Source organism: Desmodus rotundus, chromosome 1 (genome assembly GCF_022682495.2).
Source record: "Desmodus rotundus isolate HL8 chromosome 1, HLdesRot8A.1, whole genome shotgun sequence".
Lineage (NCBI taxonomy): Eukaryota > Metazoa > Chordata > Mammalia > Chiroptera > Phyllostomidae > Desmodus > Desmodus rotundus.
The window spans coordinates 47,403,215-47,418,950 of NC_071387.1; the positions used below are offsets into that span (position 1 = coordinate 47,403,215).

The 15,736-nt window shown below is 41.8% G+C and overlaps 1 protein-coding gene and 1 pseudogene across 15 annotated transcripts in view; both read left to right on the forward strand.

The window, feature by feature from the left end:
• TRPM3 (transient receptor potential cation channel subfamily M member 3) overlaps window positions 1–15,736 on the forward strand; it is a 495,102-nt gene that overhangs the window by 386,456 nt on the left and 92,910 nt on the right. For 8 of the 15 annotated variants that reach the window (XM_053923764.2, XM_053923757.2, XM_053923766.2 and 5 more), the window contains 3 exons: window positions 6,423–6,473; window positions 14,898–14,933; window positions 15,084–15,224. In XM_053923764.2, coding sequence (XP_053779739.1) covers window positions 6,423–6,473; window positions 14,898–14,933; window positions 15,084–15,224 — 228 coding nt within the window. The remainder of the gene's footprint in view (window positions 1–6,422; window positions 6,474–14,897; window positions 14,934–15,083; window positions 15,225–15,736) is intronic. The other 7 variants (XM_053923808.2, XM_053923761.2, XM_053923768.2 and 4 more) reach the window with 2 other exon arrangements.
• On the forward strand, window positions 59–2,491 carry LOC112300200 (influenza virus NS1A-binding protein pseudogene; annotated as a pseudogene).

A 15,736-nucleotide genomic window follows, 5' to 3' on the forward strand; every position in this document is an offset into this window, starting at 1 on the left:
AAGACATCCCAGAAGGACATTTCTCACCAGTATAGTGTCACCAAATATATGAGGAAAAATGATTCCCCATGGATATTTAGGGTTTGAAGATGAAACTTTCATTGAGTCTTCTATTGCCAAATGAAACACCCTGAGGAAAAGTGCCCAGTTCTGTGATACTGGACTTCAGGTGTGTGGCCTTGAGATGGTAGCACACAGAGCAGCCCTGGCTTGCCGCAGTCCCTATTTATCTGAAATCTTTAATAAGGAGAGTGATCCTCATAGGGTTTCTCATGTTAAATTTGATGTTCTCAACCCGGAAGCTGTTGAAGTCTTGTTGAAGTCTTGTTGCACAGTTGAAAGCTGATAAGGAATTAGTAAAAGATGTTTATTATGCAGCCAAAAAGCTGAAGATGGACCAAGTAAAAAAGGTTTGTGCCAATTATTTACTGTCTAGAATGGATGTTACCAGCTCCATCCCTTACCAAAACTTTGCTAGTTATATGGGGGACTTGTGTTTGTTGAATAAGCTTGACGCATTTATTCAGGAGTGTTTGTTACAAATTTCAGAAGAGGAAGAGTTTTTTAAACTTCCACAGCTAAAGTTGGAGGCAATACTCAAAGATAAGGTTTGCTTGCCCAGCAATGGCAAATTAGATACAAAGGTAATCAGCTGGGTGCAGTGTAGCATCTGGGAGAATGGAGACACTCTGGACGAGCTGATGGAAGGGTTCAAACCTTGTACTACTCAGCTGATCACAAGCTGCTTGACGGCAACCTACTAGATGGACAGGCTGAGGTGTTTGGCAGTGACAATGACCACGTTCATTGTGCAGAAAAAGCCACCACATGAAAATGGCCATCAGCACGTAAGTAGTAGTTCCACTGGCTATGTCTCTTCTCCACATGCCATGGTACAAAGTCCTAAGTATGAGTGGAAAATCATTGCTTCAGAAAAGACCAAATAACACCTACTTGTGCCTGGCTGTGCTGGATGGTATATTCTGTGTCATCCTCTTCATGGCCAAAACAGCCTACAGAGCTCACCAACAAGTCCAAAACTAACTAAAAGTTTTAGCTTTGAGATGCAACTGGATGAGCTAATAGAAAAGCCATGTCACCTATGCATTACGCACGGGCTGGTCTGGGGACAGCAGAGATAGACGGCAAACTCACAGCTGCAGGTGGCTGTAACAGAGAGGAATGTCTTCGAACAGTTGAGTACTATGACCCACATACAGATCACTGGTCCTCCCTTGATCCCATGAGAACACCAAGAGCCTGATTTCAAGTGGCTGTACTAATGGGCCAACTCCATGTGGTTGCGCGATTGAATGGCCACTCAGATGGCCTCAGTTGTGAAGAAATGTATGATCCATACATGGATGACTGGATTCCTGTTCCAGAACCAAGAACTAACTACTGTGACACAGGGGTGTGTGCTCTGCATGGGAAATTACACGTCCTTGGCGGCTCTGATCCATGTGGTCAAAAAGGACAGAAAAATTGTGATATTTCTGATCCTATGACAAAGTCGTGGACAAGCTGTGCTCCTCTGAACATTCTTAGACACCAGTCTGCAGTCTGCGAGCTTGATCATTTGTACATAATCGGAGGTGCCTGAGCACCATAGAATGTTATGTTCCTGTAAATAATGCCTGGGCTTTAATTGCACCCATGAATGTGGCTAGGAGAGGAGCTGGAGTAGCTGCTCTGGATGGAAAACTACATGTGGGTGGTAGCTTTGATGGTTCCATGTCATCAGCTGTGTGGAGATGTATGATCCAACTAGAAATGAGCAGAAGATGATGGGAAATATGACTTCACCAAGGACAATGCCCAGATTGCAGCTGTAGGGGACACCATTTAGGCAGTGGGAAGATTTGATGGCAATGAATTTCTGAATACCATAGAAGTCTATAACCTTGAGTCAAATGAGTGGAGCCCCTATACAAAGATCTTCCAGTTTTAACAAATTTAAGATTTTTTCAAACAACAGGCTTAGTGATGTAATTGTGTTTAGTCGAGGTAGCATTTGTGAATGAGGAGGGTGGCTGGGTATAGAGGTTGCTCACAGCAACACAAAGCTTTGCATATTGCACATTATTCAACATGCTGTACATACTTTGTGTTATTGGGACAGAAGTTGATGTCGTAAAAGAAAAAATCAGGCACTGACTGGGCACACCATTTCAAGAAGTGCCCTCTCCACCACATTTGTTTTGGCAATTTGCACATTAAGTGATTCTTTCCTCCAATGTGTGTTAGGGCAAGAGGGAGCAGGGTATTAAGATACAGGCAGTTGGGTTTTTTAAGAGCCCTTTTTCAATAACTGAAAACACTTTATTACAAAAGAGACATTTAACTAGACAGCAGTGACTATTTTTGTTTTTATTAAAAGAAAGCTGACATGCCTACCAAGATTTAATCTTTTATGGCTTCCTTTTATGACTTTTTATATTCTCAGCAGAGAGCTTTACCTGTTGAGGATGTGGTGGATTCACGTTGCGAAAGCAGAGTGGCAGTCGGAAAGTACGCAGAGCGAGGTGTTCCTTTTACACAGCTAGAATACAAATTTCGAAGCTTTCACCTCAGCTACAATATTTTATTTAGAATGAAGTACCAATGTTTATTTGAATGGAGCTGCTGAACAGTAACATAGCTTCACTTTTATTTGAAACACTGATTTTAAATATGACTTTTTGAGGCTATATTGTATATAGAAGACACTTATGCAACAGTAAACAACAATGAAGTATTTTCTCTTCTAAATAATTCCTGTTTATAAGCATTAACAAAACAGTGCCAAATGGCAGCCCTTGATTGTGAAAACAATTCACGTAAACTATGTTGGATGCAGCCTTTATCAGAACTATGTTTTGTTCAGTCTTTCTGTTCACGTGGCTAAATATTGGTTGGAGTGACTGAGCAGCCAATGTGTACTGCTGCACGTAAGACGTATGGTGCCAAAACTAGCACATCCTCATGCCTGCTGCCGATGCAAACATATTAAAGGTACTTTGCAGGAAGTCCTTGAACCATGGCATTAATATCCAAATGTGGTTTGTGTACTCATCCATTACTGAATGTTTGCGGGAAACTTGTTTCCAGTAGCGGTGAGTGGAAAAAACATCTGGCATCTTACTCCTGAAAGAAAGACTGATGTAAGGTTTTAGGGTTTCTTCTCTCAGAGAAGATAAAGAAGCACACAAGAATCTAATGAGCTAACTGAGGCAGATGACTGGCCAGTGGCTAACTGACTTGGTTAAGAAGAAAATGAGATATTTTCTCCAAATGTTTCACAGGTACTTTGACACCTTATTTGCATCATTCATTCCACCAAAAAAAAAAAAAAAAAAAAACACCCACCAGGAAAGGAAATCAGTTCACCTAGTGTCTGACTATATCTATTGTTGGTTGTTCTGGACTAAAACTAGGTTGGCAAATTTGAGCCTAATATGATCACTTTTTTTAATGGTTCTGTTTATGTCTTATTTAGCACAGGAAATTAACTTTTAGCTGGGAATTCAGCAGTAAAAATCCTTGAAATTACTTTTTAGTTCCTAAGTAAGACTTACATGCAAACATGTGAGATTACCTCGGGTCAGAGTTTTCCTGTATTAACTATCGATGCCAAACACGTATGTTGATAGCTAAAACATATTTTTTTAATTATGTTTTGAATATAAGGGGCTTCCATAAGGGGGAAAAACAGTCCTTCATGATGAATTTTACTGTTTATCCACATCTAAAAGGGACACTTTTTCTTGAGGTAAGGAGATAATGTGGCATAGCCTCAGCATAATTAAATTTTATTTTAACAGTAAAAAGAAAATTCTATAGACTCCATCAAAAAACTATTAGAACTAGTAAATGAATTCAGTAAAGTTCCAGGATGCAAAATCAACATACAAAAATCATTTGTATTTCTACACATTAACAATGAACTATTTGAAAAAATCAAGCAATCCCATTTACAATAGCATCAAAAACAATAAATTACTTGAGAGTTTAAGTAAATAAATTTAACCAAAGAAGTGAAAGACCATACACCAAAATCGATAAGACATTAATGAAAGAAATTGAAGAGGTAGCAAATAAAAAGATATCATGTGTTCTTGGATTAGAAGTGTTAATATTGTTAAAATGTCCATACTGTCCAAAGCCATCTATAGATTCAGTGTAACTCCTTTAAAATCCCAATGGCATTTCTTTACAGAAATAGAAAAAACAATCTTAAAAGTTGCATGGAACCACAAAAGACCCTGACTAGCAAAGGAATCTTGAGAAAGAAGAATAAAGGTGGAGGCTTCACACTTCCTTATTTCAAACTACATCACAAAGCTACAGTAATCAGAACAGTGGGTACTGACATAAAAACAGACAGATAGAACAATGGGACAGAATCAAGAGCCCAGTGATAAGCTTATGCATACACGGTCCCCTAACACGTGACAAGGGAGCCAATATAAAAAACACTGTGGAGGTTCCTCAAGAAAACTGAGGTATTGGCCAATGGGCACAAACTTTTTAAGTATGGAATGAACAAGTTCCAGGGATCCAAGGTACAACATGGCGACCATAGTTAACAGTGCTGCATTGTGTACTTGAAAGTTGACACGAGAGTAGAGCTTTAATGATCTCACCTTAACAACAACAAAATGGTAACTACGTGAGGTGAAAGATATGGTGACTGAACTTACTGTGGGAAACACTTCACTGTCATATATACAAGTATCAAATAATTTTTTACATTAAACTTACACAATGCTACATCAATTATATCTCAGTAAATCTGTTGGGGGGTAGAATGATGGGTTTTTAGTAAAATAAAAAATAAAGCGTAGAGTTGAATGACTTGCCTACCCATTAGAGAATCAAGGGAGTAGGGTGATTTATTCCAATGATTGTCAAGAGATAAGGAAGTTCTAGATGGCCAATAGATTCTATCACTCAGATCAACTGGTGGTGTTTCCCTGGAGAGCTCTGTTGATAAGGATTATGAGGCAGTGAATGGCCTCAATAATAATCATAGCTAATATTTATTGAATGCTAAGCATTTTAGTAGCTTCATAAATATGTTATCATTTAATCTTCACATTTCTCCCAGACAAATGGAGATGTTATCCTCATTTTAGAGATGGCAGTACTGAGTCACAGTTAAGTAGCTTGCCCCTGGTCGCAGCCGGCAAGCAGCAGAGCCGAGTTTGGAGCCGGGCATCCTGACTCCAGAGTCTGCATGTTTAATCCCTGCACAATACTGCGTCCCTCAGCGGAGAAAGAGTTCTGATGAGTATGTCTGCATAAAGCGTCAGGTTGCTGAGGCAATAGAGGGGCATTGTCTCAATCCCTGACCACGTTTCACCTGTGCTCAAGGCTTTGCCGTCACTGTTTTGAGATCCTCTAATAGGGTGGCCAAATTTAGCAAATAAAAATACAAGCTGCCCAGTTAAATTTAAATTTAAGATGAACAACAAATAATTTTTAATATAAATGTGTCCCAAGTATGCATGAGACATATTTACATTAGAAATTACTCACCATCTATCTGGAATTCAAATTTAACTAGGCAGTCTACATTTTAGCTAGCATTCCTATTCCTGGAAGACAATTGGATGGCAAGCCATTTCATTTTATTCTTACCTTAAGCAGGCATACATTTTTCCAAAGCCTCTCTTTTTCCCAAACTTCCTGTGGCCTTTTCTTTAGACCAGATTTTAGCAAGCTACCACCCAAGGGCCAAACCAAGCTCACCACCTATTTTTGTATGGCCTGCAACAATGGTCTTTTACATTTTTCAATGGTTGAAAAAAATCAAAAGAGGAATGCTATTTTGTGACATTCAAATTTTATGAAATTTTACTCTTTTTTGTGTCCACAAAGTTTTACTGAATCACAGGCAGCCTCATTTGTGTAGGTATCGTCTCTGGCTGCTGCTGCACAACAGCTGAGTTGAACAGTTGCCATGAAGACTATATGGCCCATAAAGCCTACAATATTGACTACCTGGCTATTTAAAAAAAAAAAAAAAGTTTGCCAACCCCTACTTCAGATAATTTCTCATTCAACATGAGTAATAGACAAGATGCAGCTGGCAATGTGCTGAAGTGCATTTCCAATGCAATAAACTGGCCCCTTTCTCCCCATGCTCCCTGCTGCAAAACTAGCCCCTTACATGATGTCTTGGTTTAGCTGTCAACAGCATTGATGGCTTCCTCTATAAAGTTTGAACCTAGAGCCTCAAATGCTTTCTCTTGAAGAACCATAACCCAAAAATCTGCCAGTGTGTTTCTTTAGAAAAGGCAGGTACAACTGAGCAACTACAACAAGGTTCATCTTAACGACTGTCCCTCGCCAGCCAGACCCTTCCTTCCAGATCCTTCCTGCCTTGCCAGTGAGAGCCCAACTAGCAAAACCATTTGATTCTTCTTTATTGTTTTCAGAGACATGGGCCCTCAAACACATTGTACCACTTGGTCAGGGATGTCAAAAAGGTAAGAACCCTCTCGACTGCACGTCGGAGGCCGTCTTGACTGCTTCCTGTGATTAGAAAGTGCCTCTGTTTTGCATTGCATGAGCCACCAGAGTATTCCTGTCCCTGCCGGACCCCCTCATTTCAGGACACAGCATGTGTGTGTGGCCTTTAACTCTGACATCTCTGCTTCTGGCGCAGCTGCGGTTTATCTCCAGTCTCCGTGTTCTAGATGCTTTCACTGGACGTGGCGCTTTTTGATAGTGGACCTCTGGGTGTTTTCCCCATGTCATGTGGATTTATGCCATTGCCTGTACATTTGCGTATGCCCCTCACTGTTTGGAGAGCTGATTTCCATGCTGTCCAAGTAACCGTAAGAGGCATCTTTATTCTGTAGCTCCTGAGGCAATGCATCAGTGTCACATCTGGCATTATACAGAGTGTAGTGAGGATACCTCAAAAAGCCTCAGAGAAACAGACGCTAAAGCACATGTGTGTATACCATGCTTCTAATACTTTATTTTTTCCTGTATATTTCTTCACATTCATTATCTAAGATTGTGATAGGGAAAGAAAGCCAGTAGATTTGTCACACTTTACAGATGAGGAGGCTGAAATGCAAGGAGGTGAGAACTGTACTAGATGGTTAGTGAAGAGGTAGGATTAGAACTCAGAACCTTTGATTAATAATACAACAATAATACCTGATATTTAGTGACGACTCAGTGTGTGACACCAATCTGGGCTTCCTATGCGCCTTAGCTCATCTTTACAACAATTCTATGAGAATTATTATTTTATTATTATTATTTTGTTATTGTATAGTACTATTCCCAAGTATAGATGAGAAGAGTGAGTCAAGGGAGGTTATTTTTAAACTTAGCCAGGTGCTTGTTCTTTTGCCCCACACAATCTCTTCCAGAGGCTGCTTTGGTTCTGTGCCTTTGCAGCCTTCCCAGACAGTGCTGCCTTAACTCCGATGGACAAAATAGATGGTGGCACTTGCCCCACCCCCGTACACGTGTGCACACACACAGAGGTATACCCACCCACCGAACTGTAGCAATTCTTCACCAAAGTCCATAAGACAGCCTCAGAGAAAGCTACACAGTAAGGTCAAGAATAGAGTCCAATTCCTTCATGTCACGGGAACTTGTTGGCTAGAACTGACCCATTGGTGTCCATTAGCCTCTTTTTCATTTTCCTTCAAAAGGCCAAGCAAAGGCCCGGAGGCTGCTGATAATGTGTGGATTTATGCCACTGCCTGTATTTTTACTGTTATCAGCTGGTACCTATGAACCAGTTGGACCCGACAACCATTTTACCAAAATCACTTCTCTCCCTGGCCTGCCCCATTTCAAGCTGTAAGCACAACTGCCCTCCACAAACCTACTGCTCTTTCCCCAGGTCTTCTCATTTTGTTCAATTTATCCTGGCCAAAAATTGCCTAGAAACTAAACGGGGGACAGTATCCCAGAAGACTGTGTACACATCCAATGTGTATTCTTTGCCGAAATATTTGTTGCTCCTGTTCAATAAAATGTTTCTAAACATTAGAGATGTTTCTAAAATACTAAGATATTGTCCCCTTGCCTTAAGCTACTCTGTGTCACTGAAGGAATGAGGAGGCTCTCTGAGGAGACAGCTGTGCCTTTGTTCCTCAGTCCTAGCTGTTGGTCAATCCAAACCTTTGAATAAAGTCGCTCATCCACCTCCATCACTCAGCTTCTCAACGTCTTGCATGAGTTTCAAAGGGATTTTGTAGTTAGATTTTACTGAGTACAAATGATCAGAACCCCTCCTCATAGGTTTTCTTCCTTGCCAGACTCTGCTTTGCAACAGCGCTTTCTCTTTTCTGAAATCCCATTCGCTGCCTCTTGCATTTGTTCACATCACTTGTATTAAGAGGCGTGTAGAGTATTTTTAAGGTAGGGTTTTTCTTTTAAACTTATTAGCTAAGGATATACCTCAAAAATCATAACTAACAAGAAAGAACAAAATGGTAAGAATTTGGAAGGCAGAAGTATTAGTGAGGCCCAGTTTTATTTTTCTCTTTAGTGTTATCCAAATACCAGAGCAAGGGTATAGTTACATAAGCATTCGTTCACTTACTAATTTGGTAACTGGGAAAAAATTATAACAGTACACCCAGGAAAGCACTGAACTGGCTTAGGAACAATGTATCTTTTTAACCTGGCAATGGAGACTGCCAATAAGGTGGGGAGAAACAGGAAACCTATGTTTAGTTCCTTCCCCTGGGAATAGGAGCCGGAAGTGCAGACTCTATTTCTGTGATAAAGATGAGCATGCGATGATTGGAGAGCAAAGAATAACAATCGCAGCCGAAGGAGCTGGAAGTGTCTACATGTTGTCACGTGGACAAAGCGAGCTGAAAAGGAGGGGGGTTGTTTTGTTTTTTCTTAAGAAGTGAATGATAGAGAAATTAATATTGGTGCACATTTTCCTCAAGTGGTTCCAGAAGACTTCCAGCAATTTAGGCCAATAAGATACTCAAAGGCTACACAAACTAGGTTTATATTGCTAAGAAAATCTTGAACAGTTTAAGCAATTACCAAAAACTAAGGAACATAATAATTAGCAGGTACTTTGTGCTTTATGATTATAGGACTTTATGTATATATTAACTGATTTAATCTGTGGCAAAAAATTAATCAGTAGGTGATAAACCCTGGTACAAAAAGCTGTTTGTAAGTTATGAGCACAGTTCTGGACCTTGAACATAGGGTTGGAGAATGTGTCTGTAAATGAAACGTAAGTAACCCTTACAAACCCGGGGGATGCACTTCGGAAATATCAGACCATGAGTCAACCAGCGTGACATCTGCAAGTCCACCTATCCTTTGGAATCAACAGAGTTGACTGTGGAGAATTTCTCCCAAGCCAGTTTCAAAATCTCAAGTTATTTATACCGAGAGAACAATCTAGGAACAATGACAAGAAATTTAAAATGACAGCAGCCAGCCAAATTCCCTGAATTGTTTTCATGCATAAATCCATTGGACGTACCAAGTGCTCTCTTATTAAACCAGAGTGGCCTGAGTCTGTCTGCTTTTTCATGAACTCTAACGTGCCATTTCAGTAGCTAACTGTCTGCTCAATTTGTGCCTCTGTATGTTTTACAGTAGTAGTTAAAATTAAATGTGCTAATACTTCAGACTACCTATACTATCCCTCCCCACCAAAGGAGTATGACATTTAAGCTTTATGTAGACGTAGTGTGAAATTATGAGAGTTTAAAATTCATTCACATGGGAATCAAGACTCAGAGATTTACAGAATGAAAAGCATTTCAGACACACTGGGTAAAGAAAGGACATTTTATAATCCCCTCTGTTAAATTCATGCAAATTTACAAAAGCATTCTTATTTTTTGTAAGATTAGTTGCCCAGGCTATTCCTGTGCCAGACACTGGAGGAATGTCCTCCTCTTTTTCCATAAACTTTTACCAGAATAGCCTTGTCCCCACTCCTCCTTGGAAAACTTGACCACTGGCTATCATTTCCACCTAACGTGCATCAGAAGGAAACAGTCTTGTTTTGGAGGCTTGTTATAAGTTTCCAAGAAAAGAAAAATGTCTCCTGACCAGCTGAAATCTGATAGTGATATCATAAGCTGACATCGGAAAAATAGAGTGCATTTAGAAGAGCAGATCTAAGTGAATTTAAACAATTCTTTTAATTAACAGTTATGCTTAGGCATGGCATGACTTAAAACTTAGCTTCAGGGTAGTAGCTCCTACGAAAAAATGAGACAACGTTTTCGAGTTACCAAGTTGTACCTTTCCCCCGACCCACGCTTCTCTGTTGCATTCTGTGGATCAAACTATGTAAATCACGTGGCTTGCCTTGTGTTGGAAAGGCATGAAATGGGAAATAAGTGTTCAGGCATTACCAGTGACCAAAGGAATTACGAAAAGGGGCGGGGAAATAACAGAAACAGCACACAGAAGGAGTAGCACACCAGTATCTCTGATGACTTTCTATGTGAAAAGGACTCGAGCGAAGTAAGACTCCTCCAGAAGGTGTTTGGACATTACCTGTGGCGTGTGACATGCCGTTCACTTCCTCTGCTTTTTCCAGAGGAGGTGGATGTGGGGAGCACAGACCCACTCCGTCCATCCCTTTCCCATCCCTTGTCTCTAAGCCCCAGCTCCACTAACCAAATTTCAGGGGATTTGTGGAAACCACATCAGCCCTGGAAGCTCTGGACAAGAGTCCTTGCCCGGCAACCCGGCAGCATGGACATAAGAGCAGCCTGCCATGTAGTAGTCAGGCAATCGGACCTTTAGAAATAAAGACTTTAAAGGAAACTCTGTTCAAACTGCCTGTTATCCAAGTGTAAACTGAGGTCCCGAGAAAGGGCGTGATCTGGCCAGGCCCGCAGTCCGGCCCAGTGCTATTTGCACTGCAGGATCACATTGCTGACTGTTCTCTGCGCGTCTGTTACACCTGCAGGCCGCAGGTGGCCAAGGCTGTCGGTTCAGACAGGCACCGATGTTGCCAGCCCCTTCAGAGCTCACTCAGGACACAGTTATTACAATTTTTTTCATTTTATGAAATCTATTTCATCTTCCCCAAAAGGTTTCCACTCTTCCCAGTAAAAATTGTGAAACTAATTTCCCTTAATTTCTCTGCTTCTGGAAAAAGAAACAAAAAACAAAAACAGTTCCAGTCAGTCTTGCAGACCGAGTTCAAACACATTACCTGGTAAAGTAAGCTTTCCCTCCTCCCGATATCACTACGAAAGCATCTGATTCTCTCCTTATCCCCAAATCCTCTAACCTGCTCTGTATTCGCTTACATCGCCTTAGTACACAAAATAGCAGGCAGGCAAATGCTGGTGAGGAAGGAACCCTCTTGGCTTTGGCTAGGTGAACATCGCCGCCTTGTGGTCAATCAGAATGCAGGCCCTTTTTTCCCCCCCGCCCTCCCAGGCCTTCACTGAAAGTTGGGTAGAACCCAGAATAGTCTCTGAATCCTTTCTCCTCATTGAGATCAGGTCATACATCACTCTGAAAGAATCAAAGTTCATATGAGAAGTTTCCCAAAAGATGTTCTCACCTTCTCTGGTAGTCTGTAAACCTAAGAGCCCTTTATGAATAAAGTCATTTGCAAAAAATATTTTATTTGTCCCTCTTAAATTTTTATTTATTTTGAATTTTACTATTACCACTTTCCTGACAACCCCCACTCTCACAAACATCTCAAATATATAAATATTGCCATTCAATATTGGCCTTCAGGCAATATTGGTTCTTGTTCTTAGAATTCAAACTAATGTCTGAATATACATTTCTCAAAAGAAAATATATAGCTGTTGATATTACCCATGTTTCAAATTTAGAAAATTGTCACAAGATTAAACACAGGCACAAATTCATAGACTCACTATGACTACCTTTCGATAGACATCACAATAAATCCTTAAGGGGTCTTTTTGGAAACCTGGTACATTACAGACCATAGAGGCCGTGAAGTTCAGCCCTGTTTACTAGGAAAAACAACTGAGGCATTGAAGGAAAGTGGCCGATTTGTTCAGGACAGACAGAAGCCCAGGGCAGTTGACTCACAGCACGTGTTCCTGCCTTCCACACAGAGCCAAGGAAAGTGCCACAGATGGGTGGGCCTTCTCTGGGGGTCATTCTTGTAGGAACCAAATGCAAGGGAGACAGGCTGACTCGGGAGTGTGCGGCTCTGGGGGTCTTCTGCTTTTTGAAATGCCAGGGCTGCTTAGCCGTGTGGTAGAGCCAGAGCCGGACCATACAGAAACTGCAGCCTCGTTAACCTGTCCCAAAATAATGGAGAAAACCAGTGCACGGGTAATATTTTTAACCTCAGTTTAATATTTATGGAAAGAGCAATATCTGAAAAGTGACAATCTGCAGATAAAACCTTCTCTAAGTTTCCTTTTTTATATTTTTGCCATGCTTTGCATAAAAAGTCAGACAATTGGTCTTTCTTGATAGCCTGAGGATAGCTTAATTTGACAATTTAGTTAGCTTGATGAGATAGTCTTCAAACAAAGGAGATCTCGAAATCGGGGAGATGGGGAGGAACAAAGTGACAATTTTTGTGAAGGGACAATTCAACTAATGGAATGGGCCAAGGTCAAGGATGGGAGGGGTTCTGGGCCTCAAAGTGCTTCTATCTTTTCTAGGATGCCCTTCACGAAGTCCCTCTTTGCTCACCTGGCTCAGATTAGGTCCCCAAGCCCACCTTATGCCCAAGTTAAGGGAGAGGTACATTGCTACCGGCATGTTACAGAGCAAGGCCAGGGCGGGGGGCGGGGTGGGGGGGTTCACGTTAAGTTATTACAGAAAGGATTCCCCCTTTCTGTCTCTGGAGGTTCCGCCCCACGCCCACCTGCTAGGTTTGAAATGCCCACAGCCAGAGGAAAGACGTCTCTCAATGCCAGAGACTGGTGAAAAGGAAAGAAATTATTTATTTAAAAGTTACACAGACTTAGAGTAATGACTTAATGTCTTCAATAAGATACTAAAGTCCTTTAGAATACCCACAGATGCACAGTCCTTCCCTCTCCTTGTGCCCAGTCCGGGGTACCATGTCTCAGGAAAGGAAGTAGAAGTCCGTGGTTCAGGCTCCTGGCACCATCATCTGTGTGGCTGCTGCAATCTCCAGTTAATCCAAAGCCATGTGGCACCTTCTCATGGTCCCCCAGCAAGAGTCCTTTCTCCCCTTTTCTTCTTGGCAAAGTCTCTCCTGCTGCCTAAGCCGCGTGGCAAAAAGAAGCACTCCAAAACCATGTGGTCCTCCTTCCTCTCCTCCAAAACCACATGGTCCTCTCTACTCTCCTTCAGAACTGCGTGGTCCTCTTCCTTTCCCCTCAGAACCGCATGGTCCTCTCTTCACTTCACCAAAGCTGCCTGATCCTCTCCCTTCTCCCCCAAAACCTCGTGGCCCTCTTTCTATTTACTTGCTTCAGAACCTCGTGGACCTCTACCTATCTACTTGCTTCAGAACCTTGTGGTTCTCCCTTTTTACTTCAGAACCTCGTGGCCCTCCTATCCTATGGCTGCCGCGCCCAGGTTTAAATCCCAGCACCTGTCTTCCTCTGCAGCCCCATTTCCGACTTCTCCTACAGTCAGTTACACCTGCCAGCATCCCCGTATTCTTCCAGCTTTCCTGGGCTGCCATAGTAAGTCTGGGCAGGTGTGGCCCCATGGCGTGAAGCCAATCATCTCCAAGCTCTCACGCAGGCCCTGTAACCAGGGGGAGTTGCTTCCCAGTCCCATCTTGGGTGGAATTCGCTCCCATCCTTCTGGCTCAAAGCATGGCCACAGCTATTTAACATATCTATGAAACCAGTTAAAGGTTATAGATATGTTAAATGACTGTGCCAGGGGTTACCTGCAAAGCTCTTGCTACCCAAAACAGCTCTGAATGGCCCTGCCCCATGTGTCCCATCCCCCCTGGCTCAGGCTTGTGGGGGTGAGGACATCCTATATATATATTTCTCATATTTCCTGGACACCTTGAGTTCTGGTCCCCATTACAAATCCCTTCTTGGGGCCCTCCTCTTGGCTGCACCCTGCTTCAGGCAGACTGGGAACTAAGTCTACACTCAGCAAGGAAGTTGAAAGAGCAGCACTGGGATCTCATCCACTTAAGCTGTTGCTTCAGTTGCTATCAATTCATTCCTGCCCATGCAGATACATCAAGACACATATTTCAAGTCAAATTTCTGCAGTAAAGTAAGGCTTTCTTCCCAAGCAGGGGTGATTCACACACTGTGGCTAGTTACTTCTCTTACTGAGCACGTAACACTAAAAAAACCCCAAACTGAGACTAGATCCCACCACATCAGCTAATGGCACTGTTGCTCGTTCACATTTTCAACGACCACACAGAGCATTTTGCATGCCTACCATACACACCAGGCACTTATAAAAGGCACTGGGAATGCAAAGATAGATAAAACAATTAAAAATACAAAGCTATTCCTCCCTGCTTTCTCCTCCAACACAAGGGATATTCATAAATGACTTCACCCTGACATCCATCCTGCTCTCCTTTTATAAAAAGGTGCCAAATGTTTTTTGTTAATAGAAGTTTGGTGTTAAAGGAGATCTGAACTCTATGCATACTCCACCTAGTACAAGCCCTGGTAGTAACAATCACCTTCTGGAAGGAGTCTTCGTTTAGTGGGTGTGAAGAAACAAATGATCAGCAAGAGGGTAGTAACAGGCCTGGGTCAAAGGCAGAGCAGCGAGGGGCCTGGGGACTTCTGGGGAACTACATTCCTAGCGTCTGGGAGCGATAGCACTTGCCTTGTCTAGACTTGTGTTTCTTTCTGCTACACTGGTGTTTTTTTCTCCTCAGCTGAAGACTTGAATAAATATTTTGATTTTCTGTTATTGCCGACGATTACTGCATCTTCTTATTTAACTTATGTCTTCTTTCCAAGCGAGAATATCCAGGTTTCGGTTGGATCTATTTTAAGGTGAATTAATTAACCAGTATAATAATACATTCATATGTTTCTTTTTTAATTATTTTTTTTTACTCTAAAATAGTTACAGAGTACCTGGACTAGAATCCCTAGTAAATCACGCTGTCTTTTGGGTCTGTTTGTTTCGTTCTTCCCTGATAGGGGAACCTGCCCCCAGACTACAGAATCAGCCTGATCGACATCGGCCTGGTGATCGAGTACCTGATGGGAGGCGCTTATCGCTGCAACTACACGCGCAAGCGCTTCCGGACGCTCTATCACAATCTCTTCGGCCCCAAGAGGGTGAGGCTGGAGGCAAATTCTGTTTCCTGACTTCTGGGAGGATTAGAGTGTGACAGTTTGGGGGGGGGGGGGTGGCTTCCTTCTCTCCCAGTGGGAGATCAGATGAGAAACAACTGCTCCACCACTTCTTCCCTCCGTTTAAAAAAAAAGAAAGACAGAAAAGAAAGAAAAAGAAACGTATTTGGTGCTAATACACCCCTTTCTTTTCCTCCCGAGGTCCAATTCAAATCAAAAACTGGCACTGAGAGTGAGCCTTAAAGATCACAGAGTAGCAACGAAATTCAAATTAATCTTATTATGTACCTCAACAGTTTTCAAGGTTTGGGGTCTGAGGATCTATTTAAACCTTTAAAAATTATTGAGGACTCCAAAAGCTTCCATCTATGTTGAGTGCTATCAGTAGTTATCATGCTGGAAATTAAAGTTGAGACTTTTTAAAATAATTATTAATTCATTTTAAGGTGACCATAGGAAGTCCACTCATTACATATTAACATAGATAACATGTTTAT